The 12,500-nt window shown below is 39.2% G+C and overlaps 1 protein-coding gene across 8 annotated transcripts in view; it reads left to right on the forward strand.

Moving 5' to 3' along the window:
- The window catches only part of BIRC6 (baculoviral IAP repeat containing 6), a 4,524,268-nt gene that overhangs the window by 462,418 nt on the left and 4,049,350 nt on the right, over positions 1–12,500 (forward strand). For all 8 annotated transcript variants that reach the window (XM_044058419.1, XM_044058463.1, XM_044058448.1 and 5 more), the window contains exon 8: positions 11,184–11,347. In XM_044058419.1, coding sequence (XP_043914354.1) covers positions 11,184–11,347 — 164 coding nt within the window. The remainder of the gene's footprint in view (positions 1–11,183; positions 11,348–12,500) is intronic.

Genomic DNA, 12,500 nt, shown 5'->3' on the forward strand with positions numbered 1-12,500 from the left:
TATCATTCAGTAGTCAACACTGAAATTGTATTTGAATGCTGTTGAGAAATGTGAGGTGTGCACTCTGTTTTTGAGATCGTCAACCTTCATCTTGCCTTGCTTTAGTAAGTAACTAGGGAACAGTAATTCTTCAGTCCGTTAGAAAATATAGCAAGATTAGCTAAATGTGTATGAGTCTTTCCATCTGTGTTTTTTTATTTCCTGTGATTGAAACTATGTTTATTGTAAATATTCAGTATGTTTTACATTTTCTTTTTATTTATTAAACATAGCTAAACCTTTCATTGTGGCTGGTCTTCTAGACAATGTTTAACCTTTGAGAGCTCTTGCATTTATTTAGTGGCACTGTGGCCCCATGTTTTGCTGCTTGGTTAACACTGACATTTGTATAAGTATTAATTTTACTAAGAGTAATTGGGTATGCTAGTAAGAGGTTTAAAGTAGCTGGTTTCGGGTGTTCTGCTGGCAGTGAATCTACCTTATAGTCTGGGATGAGTTGTCAGAGCAGGTAAGGAATGCCAGCCTTTCCCATGTATGTGTGTATGAAAATCCAAATCTCAAGTGTGTGTGTGACAGCTTCTTTGAACAGGGATACTGAGAGCACTGATCTCACAGAGAGAGTGGTGGGTAACCTAATTTGGAACACCTGGTTAAGGACTCAGCTCTGTAGAGGTCAGGGGGAGTCTTGTTTGTGGCCTGGAGAGAAAGTCCATCCCCAGGACTGGTGTGTGCATTTCCTGTGTGCTTTTATGGGAAATTTTACTTGGTGCAGAGAGCTGCATCTGAAAGTACTGTATTTTTTTTTTCTCCGTGATTGTAACAGGTTTAAAATATCAGTAATTCCCAGGGTTTTCCACGTCTTACCTTCATTTCATGCAGTGGCAAATGCGTTGCTGTTGTGAGACCCAAGGAGTCTTAAGGAAATCCATTGCATTCTTCCATTTTGTTTCACATAGTCCAACAAATATTTTTTTTGTTATCCTCAGAAAACTATGTAATCTTAAGGTACAATTTTATACCTCGTCTTCCCAACCATGAAGTGCAACTTCATCTGAGCAAATCTTTTTTTTTTTTTTAATTTCCTTGTTGCTTTTTTTTTCTGAATTGCTGCCATTTGTTGCTTCACTGGTTCTATCACAGCCTTTGCTCATGCAGGTGTTTGGCAATGTCATGTAGATATCAAAAGTTCTTGCCAAGTTGTATAGACAAACTCGTATTGCCTTTGGGCTACATAATTTGGGCAATATTATCCTTATTTTTATTTATTTCTTTTGTAGTATCTTCTTGGACTGAAATTGAAAATGGTTCTAGATTATTGTATTCTGGTTAACAGCTGAAAATAAACCTTTTTTTTTTGGTTTGTATCAGTGGTGAACTCTGAACATTATGCTCACTCCATTATGACTATTGAGCTGATTCATCCTCAAAATATTAAACTTGTAAAAAAAAAAAATACTCTGCTTGTACAATGCAGCTAGCTTACTTCATTGCTGAGCATTCTTTGACACTTTTAGCCCTCTACTCATATAACAGCAGTATATAGTCACCTTTTTTCATACCTTTATTAATAAGGTTTCACTAACTGATTGGAAGGTTACAGGAAAGTGCTCAGCTTGAAGCATCACCATGCACGCACCTTCATGTTTTTCTAATAGTTTTTTTTTTTATGTAGATCACAAGAGAAAAAATAATCGGATAGTCATTGAGTTATTGCTGACTTTTAGAGTTGACGTGTCTTTGAAATATTAGTTCATCAGACCATCTAGGAAGGAGCTGCATGGATTAGTTGTCTTTAAAAATGTGTTTGCAGAATATCAGCAGTGGGTGAGCATCGTTAAACTTAGTCAGAAGTATTTCTAATGAAGCTAATTTAGGTTGAAGCGTGAGAGGAGTCTTTTTACAAGTTGTGATGTAGAAGTTTGTGGCTTTTGTTGCTGGCGGTGAGTGTGCAGTTAGATGTTCTTACCAGTAAGGTCACTGAACCGTTCAACTATTTCTTTGTAGGTAGCTACCAGGCATGTAGTCCAGGAGACTCTTAAGGAGCCTAGCTGAAATTCCCAGTTGCCCTGAAGTACTGTCTGGCGCACGAACTTGACGTTCTTCTGCAACTTGAACACATATACACGTGTAGTTGCAGAAACATGGTGTCAGAGATATAACCCCTGTCTCTTTCAGACCTACTGGCAACTGTGTTGGACTCAGCTGGTGTAGCACTGGATTTGCCTGCGTGCTGACTCACTCATCTTTTGTTGTAGATTCCTTGGGATGTCACATTTGACGTCCTTGAAATCCAAATCACCTTAAACAAGATAAACAGCCACTTCATTGCTAGCCGTTTACCACCCTCTGTGTCCCCCTTCTGAGCATGATAGTTATCTTGGCAAACTAGCTGAAATTCCCATTAAACCCAAGATGTTTCTACTATGTTCCTACTAGGAGACTTCAACTGTTCGTCAGTAAACTGGCTGACCTACACTGCAAATGGTTGGTATGCCCTGCTCTTCGTTGACACTGTAAATATTCAAAACTCTTTCACAAATAGTTAACCAAACTATTAGAGGATCAACTATCCTTGCTGTTATCCTCAAAAATATGGCCACTTCTTGCACATCTCCTTATGTATCATCATGTCTTATTAAATCAGACCGTAATTTAATGACCTTTTGCTTTAAAACTGGGGGTATTTCCTCTCTAAACAGCTCTGTGTTTTGGGATTTCTTAAAAGCAAAAAATCCTTTGGTTACTTGATGACTTAAATACATTCTGCTGTAATTCTCCTATGCCTCTGTCTTCTACTCCCACTTAAATAGTTGTGTTGATAAGGTATTCCTTATCCGCACCAAATATAATGAGACATTTAAAAACAAACCCTTTTGGAGGAATACTTGTATAAATAAATTATGTAGTAAAAACAAGAAACTGTGTAATGCTTATAAAAAGGTATCATTCTACTTTTTCTTAAGAGCACACTTAAGCAAAGTGAACTATCAAGAAACCCAAAGTTAAGTACGGCATGTTTCCTGCCTTTTTCTCAAACTAGAATAGTCCAGATCTCAGATTTGCTGATTTCAGGACTGTATTTTGTGTTCTGAGTTGTCTAGACTTTGCAGAGATAGAAGGAAGTCTTTCTGCATATCAGTGGGAGTGGTAAGCTCAGAGCAGCCTATCTATCGCCAGAGGAGTGGTTTCCAGCTCAGGAATTGTGTTTTATTGCCTGTTTTGGGCTGCTTCTATCCCTTTAAACTTTCTGAATAAAAAAACCATTGTTTGCTCGGGTTTTGGCTTGTTTTACCTCAACGGATCTTGTTTGGGTATCCTGCGGAGTTCTACAGCAGCAGAAAGAAGAGAGAAAGACTTTGCTTGATTATAAGTACCTGTTTTTGCTTTCTTTAGCTTGATTTTGCTTGCCGCACTTTATTACTGCCATTTTACAAGTTTTGGTATTTAATTTAACTGTTCTCTATTGATTTTGCCTACTGCACTTTTAAGTCATTTTTTTCAACTGCATTTACTGTTACAGGCTACACATTCAAGTGCGTTTGCCTTTTAGAGCCTTATAAGAGAATGTTACTACTGCATTTACTGTATTTCTGTTTCTGTAACAAAAAAAACCTCTTATCTACTTAATCGTTTACCGCCTTTTTCTCAAGCTAGAATAGTCCGGATCTCAGATTTGTTGATTTCAGGACTGTATTTTGTCTTCTGAGCTGTCCAGACCTTGCAGAGATAGAAGGAAGTCGTTCTGCTTATCAGTGGGAGTGGTAAGCTCTAAGCAGCCTATCTAACGCTAGAGGAGTGATTTCCAGCTCAATAATTGTTTTTTATTGGCCGTTTTGGGCTGCTTCTATACCTTTCAACTTTCTGACTTACAAACCTGTGTTTGCACGTCGTAAGCTAGGGTAAACTATTTCCGGTGCCTTAATGTCTGCACTTCAAATTTTCCCTTAGATCTTGCTAACTTTCATCTCTAAGCACTCAAATCAGACCTCTACACCCAGCACTTGCTCACAACCTCTTGCAGCTGTCATTGTAAGCATATCAGCTGCTAGTAGCACTGACAAATGCAGCTTCAAAACTAAAAAGGAAGCAAAACCACTCCAGTGCTTAAATAACTAAGCACCTATCCAGGCATGTCTAAAGGTCACTTCCCTACACTTTCTCCTATTAACCTGGTGAACCTGGACATCCTAAAGCAGTGTAGCAATTTGCCTCATTTACACAGACAACCCTCTCCTCCTACCTCCAAAGACATCCACTTGTGAGAGATGCACATACATAGCCAAACTAGAGGTTACGCTCTCTCAAACCAAGTCTGGGCTAGCCACTCAAGAGAAGATTAACACATACATCAAACCTCATAGAACACACAGCTCCCCGGATCACACACCATCACACGTCTCGCATAGTAACACAAAACACACACCCAATTTTGCAGAGGCTCTCAATAAAAATCTGCCCAAACAACAAAGACCTCTGAGGTAGAAATGCAAGCAACCATCTCACCCAAACACAACCCTCAAGATACATAGCCCACATAAACAGTGTCCCACTCAGCTTAAGCCCCTATGGCAAAACAGTCTACCCATTACACTAGTCATAGGTGACTCAATAATAAGGCACACTGACATCCCACAAACTAGGTTAAATAAGGAGAAAGTTACAGTCCACTGCCTGTCGTGTGCCAGGATTCACCACTTAACGCATGCACTTGGGACTCTCCACAACAAGTACAAATATGACTCGGTCATTGTCTATGTTGGTGTGAATGACCTAAGATGTACCTCCCTGGACTACATGAAAAGAAACATGGAGGATCTCTCGGATCTTGTATCCCAGGCAGGTATGACCCTAGCCCTGAGTAGCATACTACCATTACCTAGAATGATACCACAGTACAAGCAAAAAATTATTGACTTCAACAGTTGGCTAGATTTCTGGTGTCATTCAAAGGGGATCCAGTATCTGTTTGCCTGGGATGACATGATCGACAGACCTCAATGCTTTGCCAGAGGTGACCTGCATCTGTCATCCCTGGGATTCCAGATACTGGCAAAGGCTCTTGCCATCCCTCTAGTGCCTTTTTTATGCAATGCCCTGAAGACAAATTCACCACCATAACTACTGCAAGTAAACGTAACCTGAGGCTAGAAGCCTAAATCTCAAAATGCACTCGCTCGAGTCGCTCCTTAAACTGAAGAACATCGACCTCTGTGCAATAACAGAGACCGGGTTCAAGGCTCCAGAGAGCACCCCAGCAGTACCAGGCTACATTGCATATCACACCTTTCGGCCCTTAAACCTGGACTGAAGCCCCAAAGGCGATGGTGTAGCCATCTTCATAAAGGATACGCGCACCTCCAGACTGGCTGCCCAACATAATGCATCAGAGATACTACAGGTACAACTAACACTGGATAAAACTCCAATCCAGGTTGTAGCCTGCTATAGATATACCACAATGTCCCAAGACTCTTCACTTTCCTGAACACTCTGGAAAGCATTAAGTTTCAACCCAATACCCTTATACTGGGAGACTTTATCTTACCTCTCCATTAGCTGGGAAAATTACTCCTGTTCAACTCATTTGCCCAACGATTTCCGGAGTTCATTAATTCCAATGCCCTGGACCAACTCATTCTCACCCCTACCAGAGGTAGAAACATTTTCGATTTGGTCATTACAAGCTTGGGGGACTGCTGCTCTACACCAGTAAATCAGCTCCTTTTTAGTTATATCTGACCACAAGCTAATCACAGTTGATATCCACATCTCACGTTCATCCCCCACATGAAGGAAACCACAGTGAAAAATTTCTCCAAAGCCAATTTTGAGCTTCTAAAGACAGAAGTGTCAAACTTCAGGTCATCCATGCAAACAGGGAAAGGATGTATGGCTGCTGAATCATACACCAAGGCGCGCTGTATGAGCATTTACACAAGTGCATAATGGATCAGGTCATACCAAACAGAACCAATGTCCTGTCCTCCAAAAAAAGGAAGTCAATCTGATGGTCCCCTGCCATTAACAAACGCTACAACAGAAGGAAAAAAAATTGTTGCCGAAAAGGGCAAAGTCCCAAGACTGGAAAAATTCCCCTGTAGGTCTCAGCAAAAAACTGAGAGCCCTCATCAAATTCTCCAAAGCTAGTTATGAAAACAAAATTGCAACAGATGCTAAAGATAACCCGAAGCATTCTTTAGTTATGTCAAGAATCTGCATAACAATACACAGAGGTGCTCTGAGCTACTGCACAACGCCACCACTTATACTGAACCAACAGATATTGCCAATATCTTGACCAACAGGTTTAGTACAAACTTTACCCCCCTACCCCCTAAAGGGCCCATCCCAATACCAGAAGAATGCCAAATCTCTAATATCAGAGCTGCACAGGTAGACTATCCAAAGCCAATAATGCAGCTTCCATGGGACCTGATAATATACCTGTCTGTGTTCCACATGGATTACAAAGGGAACTGGCACCACACACCTGAGTGCCCTGTTCAACCACAGCCTCACTTCAGGCTTTGTTCCCACTGAATGGTGTACCGCTACAGTCATTCCACTTCACAAAGGGGGAGTGACTACTGAGCCATGAAACTACCGCCCCATCAGCCTGACGAGCCTGATCTGTAAGGCCATGGAGCACATCATTATGTATAAATAGGGATATAGGGAACCTTCAAACCCTGGACCCTTCACAGTTTGGGTTTGTGAAGGGCAGATCATGTCTGCTCAACTTGATAGACTTCTTCGAATCTGTCACCACAGCGGTCGATGAAGGCAAGGTAGTCCATACAGCCTATTTCGATCTGGCCATTGCCTTCGACACCACCCCCCACTCAGGGATCATTGACAGACTCACTAACCTAGGCATTAATCCCTACATTCTAAGATGGGTTGCCAACTGGCTCACGGACAGAACCCACACAATGAAAGTAGCGGACTTCAAATCCAACTATTGGGCAGTTACAAGTGGAGTCCCACAGGGATCTGTCCTGTGTCCTCTCCTGTTTGGTATCTACTTCTCTGAAGTACAGGCCAACACCAAAAGACTCTGGTTGACCAAGTTTGCAGATTACTGCAAACTGGAAGCTATTATTGATTCTCAAGCTGATACAGATATCCTACAAAAGGGCCTCACAGACACCAACGACTGGTGCCAGAACCATGGTCATACTCAGTGCTAAAAAGTGCATAGTCATCCCCTTCGGGGAAAAACATGGTGCCCACAAACTACCACATTGACGGTAGCCCATTCAACTCCCAAGGTGTGATAAGAGATCTAGGGACACAAGTAGATAGCAACCTCTTCTTCGACAACCATGTTGCCACTATGGTTAGAAAGTCCTTCTATGTGGCACACCTCATTACAAAAGGTTTCTCATCCAGAAAGAAAAAAGTCATAATCCCTGTCTACTCATCCCTCATTACACCCATTATAGAGTACAGTGCCCCATTTGGCATGTACCTCAATAGACACCTGCAACAACTGGAGAGGCCACAAAAATTCCTCACAAAGAGGATCCTAGGACTCAAACACATGCCCTATACAGACAGACTCAAAGAACTCCAGCTATACTCCGTGTCATGTCACCTACTTATAGGCGTTTTTTTTTTTTTTTTTGGCATGCAAAGCCATGTCTGACCCAATGTTGCTAGACATGCTTCATCTGAAAAAGTCTCAATCCCTCTGCACCACACGCTCCAAAGACCTCAACCTCATCACCACAATAAACAGAACCTGCTGATAGGACAGTTGCCTAATCCAGAGACTTCCCATACTGTGGAATAAACTCTCCATTCATGTCAAGCAGAGAACTTCACTAGCCCTCTTCAAGAAAAATCTTGATGAGTGGATGGGTAACAGGAAATTCACCCAGGGGATCACTTCAACATCCTTGCTCGATAGGAGCACAAGGAACTAACGTCTGGCAACAGGACAACTGGGAATATTCTTGGGCTAGGCTTGTGTTGGCTCCAGGGCCAATCGCCTAGTACTCACCTATGAACCTATAAATTAGCCACAAACACCAAACAGAAATACAAATCCTTATTTAATTATGTGAGGAAATTAAGAACTAACAATGCCTGGAGCTAGTCTGCAATACACTCTCTGACCCAAAGGAAATAGCTAATGTTCTAGCTAACAAATTCAGTGCAAATTTTACTCCAGCCACAGTTAGAGCTATTCCACAAGTTTCACAATCCCAGACACTCCCTTTAGTTACTGTGTAACAAACTGTCACAGCCCTCACAAAAACTAAGACTACTTCATCCATGGACCCTGGTAACATACCAGGCTGCTTGATTATCAGTGCCACATATGACCTTTTTAAACCCCTGCCTCGCTTCTTTAATCTAAGCCTCTCCATTGGTTACATTCCTGAAGCTTGAAAAATGGTCATTGTAATGTCAATACACAAGGATGGCCAAACCACAGACCCTGGTAACTGTACACCCATTTGTCTCACTAGCCTCGTACTAAACTCTGGGGCATGTTATCTCAGACCTCATTAATCTGGACATTGAAAATCTCTTATCCCTGGATCCTCATCAATTTAATTTTGTCAAAGGAAGGTCTTGCCTCTTTAACCTCATTAATTTCTCTGAAAATGTAACCAAAGCAGTGGATAATAGTTATACAGTGCATACAGCATAGCTAGACCTGGCCAAGCCTTTTTCACAATTCCCCATAATGGCATTATTGATAGAGTTGTAAATCTGAATATAAATTTTTATTTTGTGGTGAATAGCTAACTGGCTGTGTACCTGTGTGGTTATAGTTACAGGTGTGAACTTTTGAAACCAAAAATGTTACTAGTGGTGTTGTACTACAGGGCTCAGTTTTGGGCACTCTCCTATTTGACATTTATTTCTCAGACTTGCAGCCAGTCCTCTTGGCCTATGGTTAACTAAGTTTGCAGATGACTGTAAACTGGAAGGTGTTAATTAACTCTTCAGCTGACTCATACTTGCTCCAGTAATAGTTGGTGCAAGGACAGTGGTCTCAAAATAAATCTAAAAAATGTAGCATAGTTTATTTTGTTAATCAAATAGTTCAATTTATCGTATAGGTGATGCCCACCTCAAATCAAATACTGTTTTAAGGGATTTAGGCAGTCTTGTTGATAATTCCTTATCGTTTGACCAGCATGTCTCCAAGTAGACATAGTTCAGAAAACCTTTTCTCTTGCTTAACTACTTTCCAAAGGCATCTGCAGTAGATCCAGAGGAGTTGTTTCCCATTTACTCATATCCAATCAGAGTCATTATTGAATGTAATGCACTTTCTGGCATGTATTTGTTTAAATATATCACGCAACTTTAGAGACCTCAGAGATTCAAAGTAAAGCAAATCAGTGGCGCCAAAAAGTCTTTATCAGGGAGACTGTCAACTCTTTCTCTGTACTGTGTCTTTTAGACTCCTCAGTGGAGATCTGCGCCTTGCCTTTTGAGCCATGAAAGATCCAACCTTATTTGAACACATTCTTTGTAGATATAATGGTACCTCAGATACTTAAAAAACGAAAGCTTCGTCAGCAGATAAATGGAGTGGTGCAGTGGTAGCGTTGTCACCTCACAGCAAGAAGTTATCCAGTTCAATTCTCGGCTGGGGTGCCTTCTGTGCAGAGTCTGCATGTCTTCCCAGCGTTCGTGTGGGTTTCCTCCGGGTGCTCTGGTTTCCTCCCACAATTCAAAGACGTGCATCTGGAGCGTTTCTTTCTCAGGCCTCCACTGAAAATTGGCTTTGTTCCAAGTTGGACTTTCCCAGTCAACAAATGTTAAATAAAATAAGATGCATTGGTGTGGTAAATTCATAGCTCAATATATTCCTCCGTTATGAAACAAATTTCTACTACATGGCATGCAGTGTAGCACCCTTTCCACATTCCAGGTAAGCCTGAGTAATTGGGCGGGCAGCTTCTGATTCTTCCCGGTCTGTCTTGCCTTGCCCTCCTTGAAGCTAGAGATAACTTTAGAATATGATTTTTTGGACAGGCTTGTAATGATCTGCAGACTGATTGCCTAGTACTTATCTATGAACCAAAGTGACTTGCTGAAGTTTGCAGAATGCAAATGAAAGCTGTGGGAATTAAACTCTGTACCATGAAGTGACTCAGTAACAGCATTTAGATGTAGTCTGCCATGATAACTGCTAGACTTATGCAGAATTCAGGAGGGAAAATGATGCCAGGAAGTAAAAGGTGCTGTATCCTTCAGCAAAGCTGTTAAGAATCACCTCTGTTGTTGCTTTTGGGGTATTAGTTTTGTCTTGTGCTTTTAGTATCATGATGTTCATGGTGTTAGTGTCCTCTCTGACTTCTGTAGAGAGGTTAAAAAAATGAGTATTTTTTATTACTAAGGTGATAGTTTGTTATTGATGATCTGTGCTTTCATCTGTGGTGTAATTCAAGGTAAAGACCTGAATTCCAAGGTAAAGTAGTTTATTGCTGGCTGCTGATAATATTGGCGTGTTAAACCACACTAATTAACCAGTACTAGATCTGGGCTTGTCTCATTCTGTATATTTCTTATTTTCATTATTTTAGATTTTTATTTTTGGATTATGGTTTTGAGACATTGAGCGTGCATTTATGGGGTTGTGTTACCAAGTTTTATCCTCTAAGATATACTGTTATCAGGTGGCCACATAGTGTAAATGCAGGCAGCATACTGCAGTTAGTACTTAGGAAAACTGAGCCGAGGATCTTTACTGATTAAAATATTGTATGAAAGAAATACTATAAAAAGATAAAGGATATTAGCTGAATACTGTTAATGGTGAGTATGTCACACAAGTTCACTCCATTTCTTGAAAGGTTACAAGTATGAAAATGGATGTTAGACTTTGTGTTTTATTGTTTTTAACTTTTATATTTAACTTATTATATTTTTGTTGCATCTTTTTGTTTGTATTTCTTCTGAAAATGAGCTTTTCCCACTAGGGTAGGCTTGTCAGCAAAACACAAGTCAATCCATAAATAGACTGACTGAGACTCTTGAATCCCTTTTATGCTTACATATATTGTACTTGTCATAGCCAGTCAAGGTTGTATGGAAAATGCTAGCAGCCAGATTGTATTTCAGTTTGTAATGCAGGTAACTGGAAGGGGTTGTAAACAGACCAGAAGGATATGTTTTTGTTTCACTTTTTATTTACATTTTCTTATTAAAACTAGGTGCACTTAAGGTTTGATGTAAACCCATATGATCCAGCAATTCTGCGTCAGCTTTTACCATCTGGAGGTGAAGAGGGTCCATCTGTCATCACAAGGAGACCAACATTAGCATGGCTAGAAGATTCATCCAGCTGCTCTGATATTCCAAAACTAGAAGGAGACAGGTACAGATAGTTACTGGCTAGCATGGTTGAAAAGAGTGTAGAGTTTTTTTTTCTCTCTTTCTTCAGGTCATCTATAGTGCTGTACTTGCACTGTTGCTGTTAACAAACTTAAAATGTGTACTGTTTAGCTTGCTGACATATATATCCTTTTTTATGTTAAATTGTATATTTACTTATTTTTCTTTTGTAAGCTGAGTGTAAAGTGCTTGTATGTTGTACTGTTATTCTTAGATGATACAGTAAATTAATTAAAGTAAACTATTTCATTCTCTATTTGTGCCACTTTTGTATAGTAAAGCTGGGCCACACAACAGTTTCAGAACACTTTAGTACTGAAGACCTTTCGTCTCATCCTCCCGGTTAAGATAGATACAGGCTAGGATGCTTTGTTTGTAACATTTGGATGTTCATTAAACATCACAAGACACGATGGTCTTTCAAATGTTTTGCTTAATTTATTTTTAGTATCTTATTTTTATTTTAATTTTACTATTTAAATTTTTATATTTAGTATTTAAATTTAAATTACTATTTAAATTTTTATCAGTTTAATCTTTCTTTTGTTTTTATTTTTACCATTTAAATTTTTATATTTACTATTTAAATTTAAATTACTATTTAAATTTTTATCAGTTTAATCTATCTTCCTTCTGTAAACTGTCATTCTTATGGTACAAGCCCAAATATGGAAAGTGTGTCCAGTGATGTGCACTTTTTCCTCTGTCTTGAGCTGTATGACAATAAAGTTTACTTTGATTTTGACTTACTTCCAGCATCTGTGAAGTCTTTACTTTGATTCATTGTAGAAAGTGTATCACAACTAAAAATTGTCCTATAAATGTGTATACATGTATGTATATGTTGTGTATATATATCATATATGTCTGTGTGTGTGTATGTGTATATATATATATATATATGTGTGTGTGCATATATATATATATATATATATATATATATATATATATATAAAATGTGTGCATACATATATGTGTGTGTGTGTGTGTGTGTGTATATATATATATATATATATATATATATATATATTTATATATATGTGTGTGTGTATATATATATATATATATATATATATATATACACACATATATATATGTGTGTGTGTCTATATATATATATATTTATATATATAAAT

The sequence above is a fragment of the Protopterus annectens genome, chromosome 1.part2, assembly GCF_019279795.1.
Source record: "Protopterus annectens isolate FY-2018-M chromosome 1.part2, PAN1.0, whole genome shotgun sequence".
NCBI lineage: Eukaryota > Metazoa > Chordata > Ceratodontiformes > Protopteridae > Protopterus > Protopterus annectens.